The following is a 22,377-nucleotide window of genomic DNA, read 5'->3' on the forward strand; positions in this document are numbered from 1 at the left end:
CCAAAGTCAAAAATTACGTAATACCGACCGGCAAATTACCATTTACCAGGAGATAGTGCAGCACTATATTTTACATAAACTTGTTCATCTGCCTTTTCAAACCTGTACCAATTTTGTATCTCTTAAGTTATATCTGAACCTTTCTTTGCTATGAGCTCAGTCCTTGGTGAAGTGCTGCCTGTTTATCTTGGCTGCCTGTTTATCTTATTTAGGAGGCATTTATCAGCATAAGAAGCTGTATTTTACCTTCACATTGGTTTAAAAATTTAAATAGCATTTATGGATGTTTTAATTAAAATTTTAAATATGCATATATAAAACATGTACAATCACAATTAGAACATTTTGAAAATCGCATTAAAACATTAATATGAATTAATAATTGAATTAATCGTGAAAATCGCCCAGCACCAGTACAACTCGAGCAAATATTTTTCGCGGCACCGTACAGTATATGGGCAGTTACAGAAGATATAGATCACTTAGCCTATCAGAGCATATTTTGTTTTTATTTTATCTTATGCTTGAGTTGAATTGGCAACATAGGAAGTGCCTAATTTGTAAGAGTGCATTTAGTTTTCATACATTTAATAGAGTTTTCATTCAGATGGCACCAATTCAAAAATGGGAAAAAACCCAGAAAACAGGACTCCTTAATTTCACCTCATGGATAAATCCTTTATTTAAAAAAAAAAAAACAAAAAAAAAAAAAAAAAAAACAAAAAAAGCACTCCTACGTACACTTTGATGCGAATGAGGGGGAAAACATTCATTTACAAATTTTAATATAAAGGTCACAAAAGCAGTAACAGACTGCAGAAAAATTACAATAACAATAATTAGATCATTGTAACTTGAAAAGGACACATATGAAATTAATTTCAGAAGGATGGTAATACAATAACAAATGTATGATACTGTGATAAAGCAGTATGTAAGAATAAATGGAGACTAAGATGTCAGTCTTGTTCAAGACTGTTTACATTTCCAAGTATTTCAGTCCCAGGATAACCTTCACTTTGGTGGCCCTACTGTTGTCCCTCCTTTTTCTCTCCTGTCTCCATTCCGCTTGAACTGCCTGTGCTGCCTTCTCTCTCTGATGCCATCTAGGAAAGATTAAATGTTGTGAATGATAGTAAAAGAGTACCCATGTTAGACAACATTTTGTCAACTTGTACTTGTTGGTACAGCTATAAGAAATAATAAAAATCTGCTGTACTTTAACACATTGCAATAAAAATATGTGCAACCTCCTATTAAAATACATTTACCCTTGTGATGGCACTATCCACAAAGTGAAAAGTATCCTCATAACTGAAATGTTCCTTAACATTACCCCAGTTTCTTAATAAGTAAAAAGAAATCTTTTTGTAAAAGATTTAACAACTGCATTGACCATTTTCACAACAATCAAACTAAATATCAATGATAAAACAGACTTTACATTAATAAAAATGTATCTTAAGCATTACATTTTATTATAAATCTTTATTTATCATATATGAAAATGTGGGCCTTGTATTTAACGTGTACTGCAGCGTACCAAGACATTCTATATACAATTGTGTGCATACAACTTTGTAGCGACAGTATAAACTTGGAAGAAATAATATCGAAATGGCCTGCAGTAGGCCCACACTACTGTTCAACATTTTCAGTGCTTAAGTAAAAGTGACGAGCGGCAGTCTTTTATTCCTCTTTTTAAAATATCTGAAAGGTAGTTACTGTAAACCACCATATATACCTGCACTCCAGCTTCTACTGCGGCTGGCTTGTGTTGTGTTTGTGTGTAACACTCGCATGTAAAAACTATTCAGATGAATGGTAAATGTGATGCGCTCCTGCATTTCAGGTTGATGTCGCAAAGTCGGAAGTGATCACACCAATTTGTTATTTAATCATCTACCCCCAATCTTTCCATTTTAATAACATTGCCATAAAATACATTTATGACACTGAAAATGTTTAAAATACCATGTTAATAACAAGGGGGAAATTACACCTTTTATTATAAATCCTGATTACTATATATATATATAGCAGTAAACTCCCACAGACTACTTCATCAGCTCTCACTTCCATGTGGTTAGTAGCCTTCAAACAGAAAGAGGAAAAATGAATCATCCCAATTGTGTTTCTCATCACAGCAGCTGGTATCCAATAAAATGTGATTAAACAAAGAAATGCAAAATGTTGGAAACATTCCTTTGAGATTCTGGTCCATGTTGACATGATTTGCACCACCAAATTCCTGCAGATTTTCAGGTGCACTTTCATGCTGCGAGTCTCCTGCTCTACCACAACCCAGAGGTGTTCTATTGGATTCAGATCTGTTGACTGGGAAGGCCACTGAAGAACACTGATCTCGTTATCATGTTAACGAAACCAGTTTGAGACAACCTTTGCTTTGTTACGTGGTGCATTATCATACTGGAAGTAGCCATTAGAAGATGGGTAAATTGTGGCCATAAAGGGATGCACGTGGTCAGCAGCAATGCTCATAAAGGCAGTGGCATTCAAGTGATGATTGATTGGCATTAACAGGCCCAAAGTGTGCCAAAAAATACATTCCCTACGCCATTACACTACCTCCACCAGCCTGGGCTGCTGACACAAGGCTGTGTACATGGATTCATGTTGTTGGTGTCAAATTCTGACCCTACCATCTGTGTGCCTCAGCAGATATCAAGATTCATTAGACCAATCTACGTTTTTTCAGTCTTCAACTGTTAGGACTTGGTGAGTCTGGGACAGCTGCAGCCTCACCTTTCTGTTCTTGGCTGACAGAAGTAGAATCCGATGTGGTCTTTTGCTGTTGTAGCCCATCTGCCACAAGTTTCGATGGAGAATTCCGAGATGCTTTTCTGCTCACCACTTTCTAAAGGTGCAATAAAGGAAAAACATCCAAGCGAGCAGCAGTTCTTTAGACAGAAACGCCTTGTTGATGAAAGAGGTCAACGGAGTATGGCCAGTCTGGTTTGAGCTGAAAGAAAGATAACCACTTTGTACAATTGCTCTAAAGAGGTGTGAAAATCCCAGGAGACCAGCAGTTATAGAAATACTCAAACCAGCACGTCTGGCACTAACAATGCCACAGTCAAAATCACTGATTACATTTTTTCCCCATTCTGATGGTTGATGGTTTGGGTCCTCTTCCCTCATCCTGAACACTGGTGTCCCACAGGGTTGTGTGCAGAGACTGCTGCTGTACTCCCTGTTTACCCATGACTGTGGTGCCTCTGCATAACTCCAACATCATCAAGTATGCAAATGATACCATGGTGGTAGGTCACATCAGCAAAAATGATGAGCTGGTCTACAAGGAGGAGAACCAAAGCCTATCAGCATGGTGTTCTGCCAACAACCTTACACTCAGGACCAAGAAGACCAAAGAGCTCATTGTGGACTTCTGGAAATCTAAAAGCAGCAGACACACTCCCATTTACACCCATGGGACTAAAGTAGAGTGTGTCTCTGAGGATCTGTCCTGGCACCTGGTCATAATACTTCAATTCTGCTTAGGAAGGCGCAACAGCATCTTTCTTCAGTCTCCTCAGGAAGTAAAGTTCTTCTTCGTCACAGTGTGGTATGGTAGGTCCATGGTGTCAAAGAAAAGCCCTGCAAAAGGTGGTGAAAACCGCCCAATACATCACTGGTGCCTGACTACCAGCCACTGAACATCTTCAACACAGTAGATGTCTGCTTTGAGCAGCAATATCATCAGGGACTCCTCCCATCCCAGTCACAAACTGTTCAACCTCCTTCGTTCCAGAGGGAGATACAGGAACATCTGCATCAGAACCAGCTGGCTTAGAGCTAGCTTCTTCCCCACAACCATTAACCAGCGGAACTCTACACTACCCCGTTACGCCATTGATGTTTTACTGCCTGTAATCATTCCGCAGCTCCATTCTACACAGTATATTCTGTATTATCTCTCTATCTATAAACTGTAGATTCCTGGTATACTGTATATCCTAGGTAATCTTTATATATCTATATATTATCTGTATGTACATTGTACATTATCCATGGATAACCTGGTTACTGTTGTATATACAATGTACCTCATATCTCTTACATATTTATGACTAATACTTGCTTATTTTATATTATTTATACCCATGAGTTTTTCTATTATGAAAAACTGTAATTTACCATTCATGCTGCCATTACCATTCATACTCAATAGCTCTCTCTCTCTCTCTAATATATATATATATATATTTTTTTTACACATCTACCTAATATACTAAACCTGCACTTTGTTAGTTTGCACAATGCTACTATTTGCACTTCTGGTAGATGGTAAACTGCATTTCATTGCTGACTACCTGTACTGTGCAATGACAATAAAGTTGTATCTCTCTCTCTCTCTCTCTATATATATATATATATATATATATATATATATATATATATATATATATATATATATATATATATATATATATATATATATATATATATATATATGTACATATATATGTACATACACACACACATATATATATGTATGTATGTATGTATGTGTGTGTATATATATATTTTCACCCATGGGACTAAAGTAGAGTGTGTCTCTGAGGATCTGTCCTGGCATATATATATATATATACACACACACACACACACACACACACACACACACACACACACACACACACACACACACACACACACACACACACACACACATTTTATGCACTTGGCTCCAAGGCTTGGGGGACAGAAAGTTATGATGAAAATTGTTGCTCACATTACCTTTTTTTTTTTAATGTGGCCTATAACCTTGCTAAGAGACAATTTTACATTAGTAGCATTACATTAAATAGTGTGACATTAAATAAGATAAATTAAATAAATAATTTTTGATTGGAATATCTGCAAGATAATTTTTGTTCTCAAAAATGAAAAGAACATTTCAATTCAGCAGGCAAAAGTGAAACAAATTGTAAATTTTCCAAACATTCTATTCCACTTCTCATCTGTGCAAGCCTCACTAAGGCAACCAAGAAAAGCTGTTTATTTGCTGCATGTGATTATGCGGAATAGATCGAGAGGGCAGTGTTTGTCAAGATTTATGACTTCAGTTGACAGAGATTTGAAATCCAGGAACAATGGATGGGCTTAAATTAATTACTGTCAGCACTGCTTAGACAGAAACAGACAAATACTACAAACAGACTCGGTCACCGAGTCTCAAGGCAAGGTGATTCTCAGACTGACCTTCTGCTCTTTGAGGCTTTGCTTTGAAATAAATCAAGCCTCAGAGCTCATCACTGTTTGTATACTAACAAAGCGTCTTAAAGTAGACCAGCTAATAATTATCCTGTTCACAGTTATTTTTCACATCATCTCATCCCTCTGTGGTGGAAGGAGCTAAATGAAATCTCCTTTTAGGCCTTTATGGGACCCCTATTTTGCACACAGCATTCCTTCCACTGCACATTCATTACATTGTAGCCTTGATATATTGCAGAATAGAAAGATTGTGAAAAATTTAAATTAGATCTAAATTAGATTGTTATACATTACCTTCTTATAAGCCATCTCAAAGAGCTTCAGAGATGCTTGCTGTAGACCTGTGGCAGCCTGTTTGATGTTTTCACCAGTCTCAAGGTCCTTTCGTGAAAGTAGATCTCTCACTTTAGTGATCTCATCCTGAAGCTTCTTGCACTGAGGAAACCACAGTAAATTACATTATTTATAACTATTCATTTTGCTTTGTGCAAAAATTTGTACATAGCAAACAACTATGTGCTCTACCTCCTCAGTGGGTAGCTGGTCCTTAAATTCCTCCATCTTTGACTCAGTATCATGGACAATGCCTTCAGCCATATTAACAGCCTCAACACGATCCTAGAGAAAAAACAATTTTAAATGATGCAATAATTAACTGAAATAGTGTTTAAACCAACATGTCCACTTCAATACAAAGACCTGTACACCTGCTCATGTATGCAGTTTCCAATCAGTCAATCATGTGGCAGCAGCACAATGCATAAATTCATGCAGATACAGGTCAAGAGCTTCAGTTAATGCTCACATCAAATATGAGAATTGGGAAGATTGGATTCCTCCTGTCAGCCAAGAACAGGAATCTGATGCTATTATGGGCACAGGCCCAACGAAACTGGGGGGGGGGGGGGGGGGGGGGGTATAAATAAATAATAAAAAAAATCAATCACTTGGTCTTTTTCCAGTCTTCAACTGGGTCTGTGCCCATGATATCCTCAGGAACCTGTTGTGGTCTTCTGCTGTTATAGTCCAACCAGCTCAAAGTTTGATGTGTTGTGCGTTCTGAGATGCTTTTCTACTCACCATGTTTGTCAAGCGTGTTTGAGTTACTATAGACTTCCTGTCAGCTCAGACGAGGCATTTCCAGTTACAGAACTGTCACTCACTCAATGTTTTTTGTTTTTTGCACCATTCTGTGTAAACTCTAGAGATTGTTGTGTGTGAAATTCCTAGGAGATCAGCAGTTTCTGAAACATTCAAACCAGCCCATCTGGCACTAAAACCATTCCACAGTTAAAATCACAGTGATCACAATTTTCCCCAATTCACATGTTTGATATGAGCATTAACTGAAGCTCTTGACATGTATCTGCATGATTTTATGCATTGTGCTTCTACCACATGATTGGCTGGTTGGATAACTGCATAAAGGAGCAGGTGTACAGGTGTTCCTACTAAAGTGGACAGTGAGTGTATATCTACAACAGAGGAAAGGTTTCAATCAAAATATAATTTAAAAATTAAAAAAGTTCAAATTTATAGGCTTCTGTGTTCACAGCCTATATTTACAGTTCCCTCCAAAACAATTAGAATGGCAAGGCCATTTTTTTTTGTCTTTGCTATACACTGAAGACATTTGGGTTTGAGATCAAAAGATGAATGAGATGATAGATCAGAATTTCAGCTTTTATTTCCTGATCTTTACATCTAGATCTGTTAAATAACTCAGAACATAGCACCATTTGTTCAAGTAATCAAAAATATTGGAACATGTGACTGACAGGTGTTTCTTGTTGCCCAGGTGTGCCCTGTTAGATTGTTTAAACAATATCCTAAATAAATTAAATTAATTGCTCTGAATGTCTATTCTTGATTTGAGGCCTGGATTTCAACTGTGAAACTGCATTTGTTTTTAAAAAGGATAAACCAACATGAAGACCAGACAGCTGTCAATGGGAGAAAAGCAAATCATTTTGAAGCTGATAAGAGAGAATGGAAAATAAATCAGAGCCATTGCACTGCACTGCCAATATAACAATTTGGAATGTCCTGAAAAAGTAAGAAACCACTGATGTACCAACAGCCAGACATTGAACAGGTCGGCCAAGGAAAACAACAGCAGTTGATGACAGTAAAATTTTGAGAGCTGTGAAGAAAAACCCAAAAACAACAGTCAGTGACCTCATCAACAACCAGCAGAAATATAGCCAACCGCATACATCAGCAATAACAACTGAAAGGCCAGATTGGAGAGATGAGCCTGTATGGTAGAGCAGGACTTAAAGGATTCAGAACATGAGGAAAAGGATTATCTAAAACTAACGTCTTTGGGCTCAACTCCAAGCTCTACATCTGGCGAAACCAGGTGCAGCTAATCAACTGGCTAATACCATCCCTACAGTGAAGCATGGTAATGGCAGCATCATGCTACAGGGTGAGGTGAGATCTCAGAGGCAGGGAGAGGGAGACTGGTCAAATTTAAGGGAAGGATGAATGCAGCCAAATACAGAGAGGTCCTTGAAGAAAACCTGATCCATGGTGCACTCAGGGGCAAAGGTTCAGCATGACAACAACCCAAAGTATACAGTCTAGACAACACTAGAGTGGCTTCAGGACAAATCTCTGATTGTCCTTGATTGGCCCAGTTAATGCCCAGACTTGAACCCAGTAGAACATCTGTACAGAGACCTGAAGATTGCAGTTCACAGATGCTCCCCATCAAATTTGATTGAGCTTCAAGGATCTGCCAGGAAGAAGGGGAGAAAATGCCCAAATCTGGGTGTGCAAATCTTGTAGAGACAAACCCAAGAAGACCCAAAGCTGTAATTGCTGCTCAATGTGCTTCTACAAAGTACTGATTATAAGGTCTAAATACTTGTCAGATTTCATTTTGATTTTAATAAATTTGCAAATATTTTTTGTATGTTTATGCTTATGAAAACTGCTTATGCTTTCTCCATATGCACAAACTGCTGTCTGTGGATGAAGTACGAGGTGGACCACAGATGTACAACAGTAACTTCAATGCCAGCCAGGCATTCCAAATGTATTGTGTGAGAGATGGTATCAAAGGTGACAATGAGGCTGAGGAGGTTGGGGATAGACAGTAGGTCAGAGCTGGCAGCACAGAAGATGCCATTAGTGATTTTCACAAGAGCAGATTCAGTGCTGTGTTTGGGTAAGAAGAAGAGGAAAAGAAAAAAAAAAAAAAAGATTTAAAAGTTAAACTAGATTTTTTGAGAATAAATATATCTGCAGCAATTTTTAAAGAGGAAGGTATAATACCAGTATTGAGGAAATAGTTAATTATTGCAGGTATCAGGGGGAAATCAGTGGCAGACAGTCTTTGAGTAGACTTGTGTGAAATGCTCCGACAGCAACAAGCTAACAGGTGGAGGGCTTAGATTTTTGAATTATCTGGAAACGTGGTTATGTAGGTTGAAGACAGAGAGGGAAGTAATAGATGGCAAACCCAAAGTGTCTGTCCATCTCTAGGAACAGAGGCAGATTAGGTAAGCTGCTGATTAAATGGTGTCAATTTTTGGAATAGAAAATTTTTAAGAAGGCTCAGTAGGTGGGTGGGGGGGTGTGGTGTTATTTGGCCTGAGTGAATTATTCACTGTACAGATGAGAGATCTCACATTACTGTCTTGAGAACAGATAGTCAAAGCATAACAGGAGGTTTTAGCAGTATCAAGAGAGTTCTTATAATGAAGGTGTACAAGGTACATCTGTTTATGGACAAGGCAAGTCTTAGCAAGAAGTTGCCAACGACTGCAGCCCATGGTTTTCAGCCAACAAAGCTCAGGGTTGTATCATAATGCAGAGTGGACAAAACAGACAGGATTTCAAGTGCCACCAAAACAGCTCTGACCTGTTGAGGCATGGACTCCACAAGACCTTGGAAGGTGTGCTGTGGCATCTGGCACTAAGATGTTAGGAGCAGATCCTTTAAGTCCTGTAAGTTGTGAGGCGGGGGCCTCCATGGATTGGACTTGTTTGTCCAGCACATCACACAGATGCTCAATCGGATTGCGATCCGGGGAATTTGGAGGCTAAGTCAACAGCTTGAACACTTTGTCATGCTCCTTAAACCATTCCTGAACAATTTTTGCAGTGTGGCAGGGTGCATTGTCCTTCTGAAAGAGGCCACTGTCATTAGGGAATACCGTTGCCATGACGGGGTGTACTTGGTCTGCAACAATGTTTAGGTAGGTGGTACGTGTGAAAGTAACATCCACAAGGTTTCCCAGCAGAACATTGCCCATTGCATCATACTGCCTCCACCAGCTTGCCTTATTTCCATAGTGCATCCTGGTGCCATCTCTTCCCCAGGTAACACACACCCTACCATCCGCATGATGTAACAAAATGTGATTCATCAGACCAGGCCACCTTCTTCCATTGCTCCATGGTCCAGTTCTGATGCTCACATGACCACTGTAGGCACTTTAGGCGGTGGACCAGGGTCAGCATGGACAATCTTACTGGTCTGCAGCTACTCAGCAAGCTGCAATGCACTGTGTGTACTGACACCTGTCTATCATTGCCAGCATTAACTTATTCATCAATTTGTGCTACAGTAGCTCTTCTGTGGGATTGGACCAGATGGGCTAGCTATAGATGGCCTCTATATTTCTGATTTCAAAGTCTTCTTTGAACAGTAGATTATGACACCTTCACCCCTACCCCGTGGGGGTTGATAGTGATGCCACTGAAGGTTGTTTTGGGGGTTTTCTTCACAGTTCAACTGCTTTTGTTTTCCTTGGCCAACCTGTTCAATGTCTGGTTGTTAGTACACCAGTGGTTTCTTACTTTCAGGACATTCCAAATTGTTATTTTTGGCTATGCCCAATGCTTGTGCAATTGCTCTGATCAATTTTCCCTCTTTTCTCTGCTTCAAAATGGCTTGCTTTTCTCCCATAGACAGCTCTCTGCTCTTCCTGTTGGTTCATCCTTTTCAACAACAAATGCAGTCTTCATAAAAAAATCCCAGGGCTCAAACCAACAGTACACATTCAGAGCTATTAATTGTTTATACAATCTATCTAAGACACCTGTGCAACAAGAAACACCTGTCTAAATGTCTTCAGTGTATAGTAAAAACAAAAGTATTGGCCTTGCTGTTCCAATACTTTCGGAGTTGACTAATCTAATAATCTAATCTAATATGATCTAATATCATATTGTAAAGAGGATGAAGTACCTTCCTCTTTCTGTCCTCCTCTGCATACTTTTCAGCATTTTTAATCATGTTCTCAATGTCATCTTTACTGAGACCACCAGAGGACTGGATGACAACTGAAAAAAAAAATTGAGAAACAAATGAGAATGATCCATAAGTTCTACTAAAGGGGGAAAGGGGGGGGGGGGGGGGGGGGGGGGGGGGGGGGGGGACGTACTGGCAAACGTCAAAAAATCTTACTTTGCTGTTCACGTCCAGTGCCTTTGTCTTTAGCAGAAACGTGTACAATTCCATTGGCATCAATATCAAAGGTAACTTCAATCTGTGGGACACCACGTGGAGCAGGAGGGATGCCAACCTAATTAACAGTCACAGATCATGCCCTAAATTAGTAATAATTCTCTAATTTGTAATATCCTTTCCTTTAAGTGAACTGAGAATTAATGTACCAAAATATTTTTTTTCCTTTTAAATGGGTCATAAAGAGACAAAGGGGGAAATAACTAGAGCCATGTGAGCTCCTGTAATGTAGGTGTTAAAGCCACACTAATTTCAGCAATCTAATTCATTATGAGGTTTAAGCAGGGCTTATCCAAATACATCAGAGAATAAAATAATAGTATTTCATTCTATTTTAATAGCAATTTTCTCAGTTTTCATATACATATATTATGACTTACCAGTGTGAACTGTCCAAGGAGCTTATTATCCACTGCCATTTCACGCTCACCTTGGCAAACTTTAATTTCTACTTGTGTTTGCCCATCAGCAGCAGTAGAAAACACCTGAGTAAATTCAAGAGAGATCTGATGTAACTTGATATTAATTATTAAAGCCTCTCAAGTATTTTAACACCAGTTTTGTTAGGATATTCAAAAACCCTCTGACAAGTTCACAAATGTAGGTTTCGCATTTTCAGCAAATCAGCAAAAATCCATCATGGTGCAAATTAATGGACATGGCCTAGCTGAATTTGCCTGAACCACAAGAATTCAGGCCCTTAAATAAGGACTTGTGCTTTATGAAATACAGGCCAAAATTTGGTCATTTAGTTTTCTTGAGTAGCAATTGAGATATAGCATCTATTTATAAGGTTTTAACAACAACAACAACAATAATATGAAGATGATCTTTATAGCACTCAGGTCAATTTTCATCAGATCAAAAATGTGGGACTACAACATAGCTTTAATAAAAATTTCCTCTTACAGCCTAGTCTAATTTATTTTCTAATTACATATTTATTTACTTTACATGTCAATACACATATTCCAATCATTTATTCTGAGTAAGGCTCCGTGGGCATTCATTCATTTATTTATAATATATGATTATCTATAGGGCTAGGCCACAGTATCATGGACCTTAAAGCAACAAATTTTAATTTAGTGTGGTAAATTTTTACCACAGCTATTTTTGCAATTAATTATAATATTGTACATTATATGAATTAAATATTAATCAATATTAACTTGTCACTTCATCTGGAAACTTACCTGGCTTTTTTTGGTGGGAATGGTTGTATTGCGGTTTATAAGTTTGGTGAACACTCCTCCCAGAGTCTCAATTCCCAAAGAGAGGGGAGTGACATCCAGCAGGAGCACATCTGTCACGTCTCCAGCCAATACACCCCCTTGGATGGCTGCCCCAATAGCCACAGCTTCATCTGGGTTAACAGATTTACTAGGGGCCCTGCCAAACAGATCCTGTACTGTTTGCTGAACCTGAAAGTGGAAAGAAACGACTTGCATAGTATTTAAACACTTTTAAGCAGGGATGCATCGATAATGATTAGGCTTGAAATTAGGCTTGTATGATTTAATTCTCCCTACACAATCTTATCCTGCAATGATGTGATGTTTACATCAAATATAACTCGATCACTTGGAGGCAAGACTTCCCAGGGAGGAATAGTGCAATAACAGGACTGTTAAGTTGTCTAGACTGGCATTCAGATTCTCTAAATGTGGTTAAATCCATATATCAAGTAGTCTGATTTATTTAGGTCTGGTTTCATATACAGCCAGGTCAATAAGTATTTGGACAGTGACAATTTTTGTAATTTTGCCTCTGTACACCACCACAATGGATTTGAAATGAAGCAATCAAGATGTCATTGAAGTGTAGAATTTCAGCTATTATTCAATGGGTTTAACAAAAATATTACACCAACCATTTAGGAATTACAACCATTTTTTCTCTCTCCATTTACACAGGCTCAAAATTAATTAGACAAACTAGCAATCATAAATATTAGGACTATTTTTAAATAGTTGGATACAAGTCCTTTGCACTGGTCACTGGACAAATCCTTTGCACCCATGGACATCACCATATGCTGAGTTTCCTCCCTTGAGATAATTTGGGTCATTATCCATCTGTACTGTGAAGTGCTGTCCTATCAGTTTTGCAGCATTTGACTGAATCTGAGCAGAAAGTATAGCTCTATATGCTTCAAAATTCATCCTGCTAGCAATCACCTCAATAAACACCAGTGACCCAGTTCCACTGGCAGCCATACATGCCCATGCATAACACTGCTTCCACATGTTTGACAGATGATGTCGTGTGCTAGGGAACATGAGCTCTTCCTTTCCTTCTCCATACTCTTCTTTTCGCATCATTCTGAGACAAGTTAATTTTGTGTCAGAACTGGTCAGGCTTGTTTTTAGAGTTTTTTAGCAAAGCCTAATCTGGCCTTTCTGGAGTTGAGTGTCTGTGATTCCTAAATGCTTAACGCAATATTTGTGTTAAACCCCTTGAATTAAAGCTGAATGTCTACAATTGTACACTTTTGTTTTTACACTACACATCTTGACTGCTTCATTTTAAATCCACTGTTGGGGTATACAGACGCAAAATTACAAAAATTGTGTCACTATCCAAATACTTACGGACCTGTAATGTAAATGAAGACAATGCCGTTGAAATACTGGTATTTAAGCTGGGCTATTTTGGTTCACCTTGAATGTAGTCACACACTGTAAGGCCAGTTTCAGATGCCTGTTCTGGAGAGACGGCTCCCCGCCTTCTGTATACAGACTTTGTACAGTAGTAGACTTGAATGCTCCTAAGGCCAGACATATTCCATGGTGGTGTATTGTATCTAGCACGTGTGTGTTCTTTCCAGTCCATACATGATGCACCCGTAGTCGAGATCATAGTTGAGATCTGACTGATATGCTAGAGGGACGTAAAAGGACACTGGAATCTGCTCATTTTGTTTTAGCCAGTACTTTTTATAATATTGTTTTGAAATGTCTTTTTCCTCAAGCCTCTCATGTGTGATAAAAGTGAGTTTGTTGTCACATCAGTCCTAGGATTTTGAGTTCTTTAATAATAATCTGACCAAATGACTTGACCAGTCATTTACTTTGTTTGTACATAGCTGTCGCTCAATTACATTCATATTTTTCCCCCTCTGTAACCAAGGCATAAGTCGTCAACATACAGACCGTGGAGGATACGAGGTTCTATAATCTTAATTATACTGTAGATTTTAATGCTAAAGAGGCTGACAGAGAATGCTTCCTTGTGGGGACTCCTAGCTCTTTTATTTGTGAGTTTGAAAGGGTCGTTCCTATTTGGACAGGAAACACCTATTAGTCAGGAAGTTGGAGATAAAGATGGGTAGGTTGCCTCTGAGCCAAATTTCATGTAGATCTTTCAGGATACCATATCTCCAGGTGGTATAGTAAGCCTTCTTTAGATCGAAGAAAACAGCTACCGTATGTTCTTTCCTAATAAAGCTGTCCCATACAAATGATTCCAATCTGATGAAATGGTCTAAGGTGATTTTACCCTGTCTAAAGCCACACTGATAGTCAATGATGATATGCCCTGGCTCCAGTATCCATACTAGACAGTCATTGAACATTCTCTCCATAGTTTTGCAGAGACAGCTTTTCAGAGCTATTGGGTGGTAGTTGGTAGCATAAGAGTCGTCCTTGCCTGGTTTGCGAATGAGAATAACTATTGCTTAATGCCAGGATTGCAGTTTATCTCCTGTTCTCCAAACAGTATTAAAGATTTCCAGAAGGAGTAATGATACTGTGTTTCAAAAACTTGTAATGGAGTCTGTCTGGTCCTACTGCTGTGTTATGAGAGTGTTTGAGGGCACTGGTGAGTTCCTCCATTGTGAAGAGTTGATTATATGGTTCAGTGTTACTTGAGCAGAAATTTAGGGGTTTCCGCTCCTGCTGTAATTTGTTGAATTCAGGTTGACAGTTTTCTAATGAGCAGTTCTTTTTGAATGACTTTGCTAGTATATTGGTTATTTGTTGACTTGTGTTTAAGATACTCTGATGTTTGAGCTGTCATACTTGAGGCCCCTCCCCTTTGTTTTTCATCTTTTGAATTTTGTCCCAAATTTTTTTGGAAGGAGTGTTTACTGTTAGGATAGATACGAATCTTCTCCAGCTCTGACTCTTTGTAACATTAATGAGACTGCGTGCTTGTGCTTGCTATTTTTAATCTTACTAGATTCTCCTTTGCTGGATGTTTGTTGAAGGTCCTCTCTGCTTTTTTCCATGCTTTAATGGCCTTTTTACAATTATCATCAAACCATGGATTTCAAGATGTATGTCAGTGAAGCTTCTAACTGGATCTTGGCAGCCTTGAGGTACTATATTAAATTTGTTGTAACATTGGGTCAAAAAAGGTACCAGTTGGCTTTTTTAAGTTGCCATCTTGGAGCTTTATGTTGAATATCTGATAGGTAATGATAAGGGGGAAGTGGTCACTTCCACATCCCAAGTCTGCAATCAGAAATCAAGTAAAAGCTCGGATTTGCATATCGTTAGGTCGATCATGGAATATGCTCCATATGTTCCATATGTTCCATATGTTCCATATGTTCCATGTCCTGCATGCAAGTAGGTGTTTGAGCCATTGCTGAGGAGGCACAGATCATTGTTAATGAAATCTTCAAGTTTTTTACCCTTTGCATTATTACAATTTCCTCCCCATAATGGACTGTGACTGTTGAAATATCTCACAATTATGTAGGAAGATGGTAGTTGGTCAGCAAGTTTGTTTAGATCTTGAAATGTCACAGTTACGTCTGGAGGTATATAAATAAAACACAGCGTGAGGGCCTTGGGAAGAGTCATATGTAGCACTATTGCCTGTAGGTTAGTGTCTGTTGTGACCTCAAGCTCTTTGCATGCTTCTAAATAGTTCACCTTTTTTAGGCATTTCACATTTCCTTTCTCTTTGATCTACGTAGTCTTTTGATGAGGCTGGATGGTCACCTGTGCAATTTCTGCATTTTGGTGGTGCTTTTCTTCTCCACAATGGTTTGTTCTTACATCCAACAGAATTATGACCAAACTTCTGACAGTTGAAGCATCTCAGAGAGTAAGGAAAGATGATGTCGACAGGGCTCCCCCAATCGGATATCCAAATCAGATCCACTCTGGTGGTTGGTGTTTATCAAACGTCATGATGTACATTCAGCCATTTTCTGTACCGCTTATCCTACACAGGGTCGCGGGGATGCCTCAAGCCTATCCCAGGGAACTTGAGGCACAAGGCAGGGGACACCATGGACGGGGTGCCAACCCATCACAGGGCACAATCCCACACATGCACACCTATTCATACACTACGGACAATTTGGAACTGCCAATCAGGCTACAATGCATGTCTGTGGACTGGAGGAGGAAACCCCCGAAGCATGGGGAGAACAAGCAAACTCCCTGCACAGAGAGTGGAAGCGGGATTCAAACCCCCTACCCCAGCGGTGCGAGGCAACAGTTCTAACAACTAAGCCACTGTGTCCCCCTCATGATGTATGTGCCAGTCTTTATTATTTAATCTTCTTTTTTTTCCTCTTCACACTTACAACACCTTGTCATGGTCAGTCAACTCTGAAGCTATTTCAGCCTCATCCACATCCTGTAGTTCTCTAGTTCTGATTATTCCTTTACTGTTGTTTAGGTATGGGTGGAAAGTGGGAACATCAGCCAAAGTACCTGCACACATCAGATTGTCGGGGGGAATTTCTTTGAACATTCCACCAAAATCTGAGCTCATCTCAACTTTTTCACATCTTTGACCATTCCTATCCATGAGATTCCTTTTTGAATTGTGAAAGGGGATAACTTTGTAAGTGCCACATCAGTTGATAGAGATTATAAAAAGATAAATCTTTGCCAGTACACATCCAGCATCTAAATCATCTGAATTCTGTTCTACCATTTGAGTCTTGTTTATTCGCCATGCTTGTTTATTTTTGTTTCATCATCCTGGCTCCCCACCCACCTCAGAGCCCAACCAGGGGATGCACGGAGCCGTGGGACTCCTGCAGATATGCACCAGGGATATAAGGGTGGTATACTCTTGCAAGAAGAACTGAGGGTTCAACTTGCTCGACTGAACCTAAGCCACTGCCTTCAGGGAAGAGAAACATACAGCTGATTTAATTGCCAGTATCTACCCAGGGCATGTCATGACTAGCTGCTTGATTGGAACAGGATTCCCCAAATGCCAGGACCTCTTCCTCCACAGACAGGGGTCGCAACTCACGGCCTACAAGAGGCCATATTCGTCACCTTTTACGAACAGCAAGGAGGTGCTGGGGACCTACTCTACCCCGGGTCCCCATGGGGGAACTTATGAATTGCTTTATACAGGTATATTGACCTCTCAAAATTAATTCACACTGCCTGGAAGCCCTGCCCCCTTTTCCCATCTCACACAGATGCATGGTCACTGACACTGCTCTGTGCTCTCAGGCTGGCCACCCTTGCACTGTGTATTAGAGATACAAGGAGTTCCTTTCTAGAAGCAAGCAGCAGCCAACATAAAGATAAATAAATTATTCCATGATGCTTCTGACTGCATAATAATAAGTAGGTTACTCATTTTCAGGGGAAGTGTACCTCAGAATGGCACATTCATTTTATTAGAAACATTAAATGTTTCAGATTTAATATTTCAGATTCCAATTTAAATTAAAAATTTCTTGTCACATTTTAATAATGGATTAGCCAGGTACACAATGTACACTTAATGAGACAACTACTTGCTCACCATCACTAACGTAGGCCATGTTTACCATGTATATGATGTTTCAACATGCACAATAGATAGTTGAAAAAAGGGAGGGAGAAAAAATAAATAAATAAATCAAACCCACACACTTCTGTTTCCAGTACCTAAAATAAGAGCTGGCTCAAATAATACAATATAGCTTGACAGAATGCAGCTGATACCATTTGCCATCAGATTTTTTGCCATCTAAATTTTTTGCTACATGTTCAAAACTTGCTCTATTAACAATACTAATATGACCAAATTGCACTTATAAGGAACTGAATGGTGCCACCACCTTTCTCAATCCTATGGTTCATTTTACACCCTGTATTCTGAAAGCCTTCTAAACAGTTCTGGAAATAGTTACCTTTGGCATACGAGTCATTCCTCCAACCAGCAGGACTTCTCCAATGTCACTCTTAGAAACATCAGCATCTTGCATGGCCTTCTGACATGGGGCCACAGTCCTTTTAATTAGATCTCCCACAATTCCCTCAAACTGGGCACGGGTAAGCTTCATGTTCAAGTGTTTGGGACCAGAGCTGTCCATCGTTAGGTAAGGCAGGTTGATGTCAGTCTGGGTGGCAAGAGAAAGTTAAAGACAATACAATGGATCTGGGTTTTCAGATCAAGGTGTCATTTTTTTTTTTTCATTTTCTTATTTTCTATCTAACTGACATGGAAGGAATAAGGGCTAATACTGGATATTATAAGGCAATACTCTAAAATCCTTGATACATAAGAAAATGATTCTAGTAGCACTGAATATACTAACATTTATCTGCAATACAATAACATCACAGTCAAACACACAATATTAGTATTGTTGACCCTCTATATTTTGTCACTACCCATTTCTTCTATTTTGAAGGCAGTTGTTTAGGCATTTTCTAAAATGTAATATAAATAATCTAATGCTGAAATTAACGAAATACATAGATTTTCTCTTATTCAAAAATCTTGTTTTTTCTTTTCGTACCTATTAACCTAAAACTGATTGGATTTAGTCCCTGACCTAGTGAACTAGCATGAGGATGTATTTTTGTTAAAGACTAAATAGCACTTCTGTAAGTTGCTCGGGATAAGCGCATCTGCTAAATGCTGTAAATGTGATGCTTAACCATTGGTGATTATTAGATACCTACTAATAAAATAAGAAACAAATATGTTTCACTTCACTAATCAGACTAGAAATAGTAAACCAAATATATAGATATATTTTTAATTAAATCTGTAACATTCAGCCCATGCTGAACGAACGTCAGATGTAAATTTACATAAACGCATGTGCATTTAACCACAACAGAAGATCTGCTACAGAAGCCAAGATGATTCAAGTTTAAAAAAACTAGTCACTGAACCATGGGTAGTTTTATTTTGAATGTTGACTTTGCTGCAGTACTTTTAAAGTCATTAGTCTGTTCTGTTAAAATACAGATTTAGATCACAGTCCATCAACTGACCTTGCTGTGACCTTCATCCTTTTTGGACCATTTCCAAAATCTAATAAATTCTGCAGGTTACAATAATTCCATGTAAGTCCTCAACAGCCTTCCCCCCCCCCCCCCCCCCACCGAAATTTGTGTTCTTGATTATATGGCTATATTTTTACTATAGAGAAATAATAAGGCCCTGAATTAGATAGAGTACAACAATTTAAATCTAACTGTTCTGTTAAAAAGGAACTGAAAACATACAAACAAAAACCAACCTGCAGAGAAGAAGAAAGTTCACATTTGGCCTTCTCAGCTGCCTCTCTCAATCTCTGCAATGCCATGTTGTCTTTGGTTAGATCCACACCTGACTAAAGAAAAACATAGCATGGTGGCTGGTGCTGAATGGGCAATTCTGGGCAAATGTAATGCACTGCATAGCACTATACTGAAAAATCTGAAATTACAAGTTGAAATGTTGCACACTATGAAATGTGTACAATTAGGAACAAGTCTAGCTCTTACTTATTTGCATGCCTCGCAAACCTTTAAAATATACCTTATACAAGTAAGAAGCTATTCCAAAAAAAACTATTTCAGACATTTAACCTTGGTGTGACCTTGCTAACATCGCTGTGATCATACTAATGAGAATCTCAGACGGACCGACAGAAAACCAAACATCTGCTGAAACTGATTGGCCAATTGCAGCCATGCTTTTTAAATTTATGAGGTCATCAAAAATCCATTTACAGATTACCACACAAATGTACCATACCAAATTTCAGCTCAATCAGAATTACGGTCCCTGAGAAAAAGTTATCGAACCAGAACCATGCTCCAATATTTGCAGATAACCTCTCTCCTGCTGTATATGCCTTTCCAGTTTTGTGGTTCTAAATGGTTCTTGAGGCTTTTCTGGGAGAACTCAAGAAAACAGTGGGAATTTTTTTGTAGGACTCAAGGTTCATGAGATATAGACCAAAACATTAACACTTGCAAACTAATACCACTATTGGGCCCATCTTGTATGCCTGAGTAGCACTAGGGAGTACCACATGTTGACCTAGTATCAAGGTCTCTATGACTTATGGTTTGGTCTGTATGATTCATTTTAAAGCAGACAAAAAAAAATAAATAAATAAGAATTACAGCTGCAAGCAGTGATCTGCGGGGCCTACGTAGATTTAGCAGACATCATCCCCAGTGGCAAGTTCTTGCCAATGTGCATAGAACAAGAGACTGTAAATGAACATACTTATAAAGTTTTGTGACAATAGCTCAATGCCAGTTGTGTGAAATGCCTGCTGAAACCTAATTTACTGCCTGCTGCCATGTTTTTGAAAATTTAAAAACATTCAGTGATGAATAAAAATCCAGTTACAGATAATCAGATTCATAGAACACATCAAAATTCAACTCAAATGGACTTACCGTTACTGAGAAGTAACTATTTCTCCTATACTATAACTTCACTCCAACTCTTTTCAATGATTATGCCCCAAATTTTTTTTCCCCCATACATGCATTTCAGGTTTTCATGCAGGCATTCAAGGAGTACAGCTTTTTGAGTAAACTAACTCTGACCCAATAGGAATGATTGGCATGTTGCAGCCATACTGTTCACAAGCACTTTTGATTATTGAGGTTGAGGTTTGACACCAAATTTGTGACAACCTCACAGACAGGTTAAGACTAGTTTGCAAGAGTAGGTATTGCATATTATGCAAATTAATAAATTGAAACTTGAATAGCGCCCACCAGTGGCCATTTGCAGTGGGATTGCATAAGGTAATTCTGCCATTCAAATTTCTTGGTAAGCCTCTGAAATGCCTACTGAAATCTGACTGGCCAATGGCAGCCATGTCTTAAAAGTAATTAGGTCATCATGAAAAATCCACTTAAATATTAATGTATAGATGCACCCTATCAAATTTCAGCTCAATCAAACTAACGGTTCATGTGAAACAGTTATCTGACTTTTACCACGTGCCCTTTGTAAGACCACACCCCAAGCTTTGCAGATGGCTTTAGAATTTAGTCATGCACATGCAAACCATTCAGGTTTCATGCAAATCCAATTACCAATCATGAGATACAGCGGATTGCGCAAATTAGCTTATACCTCATTAGAACTGATTGACAAGTAGTGGCCATATGTATAAATGTCAACTTGTGTTTGATAATTGAGGTTCACACTCTTCTGAGTAGTGTGACATTAAATTTGTGAAGGAAGGACAAAAACTCCAGGACAAGTTCATTAAAGTTGATTTTGTATGTTATGCAAATTAGCAAAAAATCCATCATGGCTGAAATTAATGGGCGTGACCTTGCTGAATTTGGCTTCAGCTAAGGAATAAAGGAAGAAAGAATTTTTGACTGTACACCTTATGGTTCGTCTCTGTCTTCTGTTGGCCTGGAAACATGTCCAGTTCGATAGCATGCACAACGCAACATTTTAGAAAAATATTCTGGCTTGTGTTTAAAAATCACTAAAGATCAGCTATGTTTACAAAGTCCCTCTGTGATTACACCATTGCTTCCCGGAATATACGTCCCACCGAGTCACATGTCTCACTCAGCTGTCCGCATTGGCCCATCACAGTAGGGATTCCCAATGCTTGAATTACATAGTGACATACTGCATTCTGAGTATTGTACCATTCAGGTGAAAACAGAAAAAGGACATAAGATCTTAAATTTTCCTAAACCACAGATAGTAAGCGATAGAGACCTCTGTAAAGAAAAACTACATACCGTGATAAATAACATAATTCTAGTTTATTGGAGAAATATCCTTTTAAAATACCCATTTATATCCATTAAGCCAAATTTCTGCCCTTAAAATCTTAAAAACATTAAATAGAAGTAAATCATCATATTTATAACAAACTGCCCCAGGTTGTTCAGCTTAAAATCTAAAATAATTATATACTTAAATGTGTGTGTGTAAACAAAATAATGCATACAAACCTCTCTCTTGAACTCTTTCACTATATGATTTAGCAGATACTGATCGAAATCTTCACCACCTAAGAATGTGTCACCATTGGTAGATTTCACTTCAAAAACTCCTTTCTGGATCTCCAAGACTGAGATATCGAATGTGCCTCCTCCGAGATCATACACTGCAATACTGTAAGGTGACAGACATTAATAAATAACATGCAAATTGCCAACAACAGTAAATCATTGGTTGACAAGTGTGTTTCACACACTTACACCTTGTCCTGAGTCTTATCAAGTCCATATGCCAGAGCAGCTGCTGTAGGTTCATTGATTACTCTGAGCACATTTAGACCTGCAATCTGGCCAGCATCTTTGGTTGCCTGTAATCAGTGTAACATATTGGTTTATGAAAATAAAAATGAACACGTCACAAGCTCTTCATAAGAGTGGTAAGCAAATATTCAGCGAGGTCCGTAAGTATTTGAACAGTGACAATTTTCATAATTTTATCTCTGTACACCACCACAGTGGATT

At 38.6% G+C, this 22,377-nt stretch overlaps 1 protein-coding gene across 2 annotated transcripts in view; it reads right to left on the minus strand.

The window, feature by feature from the left end:
* Positions 1-490: 490 nt before the first annotated feature.
* The window catches only part of hspa9 (heat shock protein 9), a 43,547-nt gene continuing 21,660 nt past the window's right edge, over positions 491-22,377 (minus strand). For both annotated transcript variants that reach the window (XM_026917900.3, XM_053235785.1), the window contains 11 exons: positions 22,117-22,223; positions 21,868-22,030; positions 19,173-19,265; positions 17,829-18,038; positions 11,920-12,147; positions 11,104-11,208; positions 10,664-10,781; positions 10,445-10,539; positions 5,767-5,859; positions 5,536-5,676; positions 491-1,106 (listed from right to left, as the gene is read on the minus strand). In XM_026917900.3, coding sequence (XP_026773701.1) covers positions 1,029-1,106; positions 5,536-5,676; positions 5,767-5,859; positions 10,445-10,539; positions 10,664-10,781; positions 11,104-11,208; positions 11,920-12,147; positions 17,829-18,038; positions 19,173-19,265; positions 21,868-22,030; positions 22,117-22,223 — 1,431 coding nt within the window. In that variant the 3' untranslated portion in view covers positions 491-1,028. The remainder of the gene's footprint in view (positions 1,107-5,535; positions 5,677-5,766; positions 5,860-10,444; positions 10,540-10,663; positions 10,782-11,103; positions 11,209-11,919; positions 12,148-17,828; positions 18,039-19,172; positions 19,266-21,867; positions 22,031-22,116; positions 22,224-22,377) is intronic.

Source organism: Pangasianodon hypophthalmus, chromosome 7, assembly GCF_027358585.1.
Source record: "Pangasianodon hypophthalmus isolate fPanHyp1 chromosome 7, fPanHyp1.pri, whole genome shotgun sequence".
NCBI lineage: Eukaryota > Metazoa > Chordata > Actinopteri > Siluriformes > Pangasiidae > Pangasianodon > Pangasianodon hypophthalmus.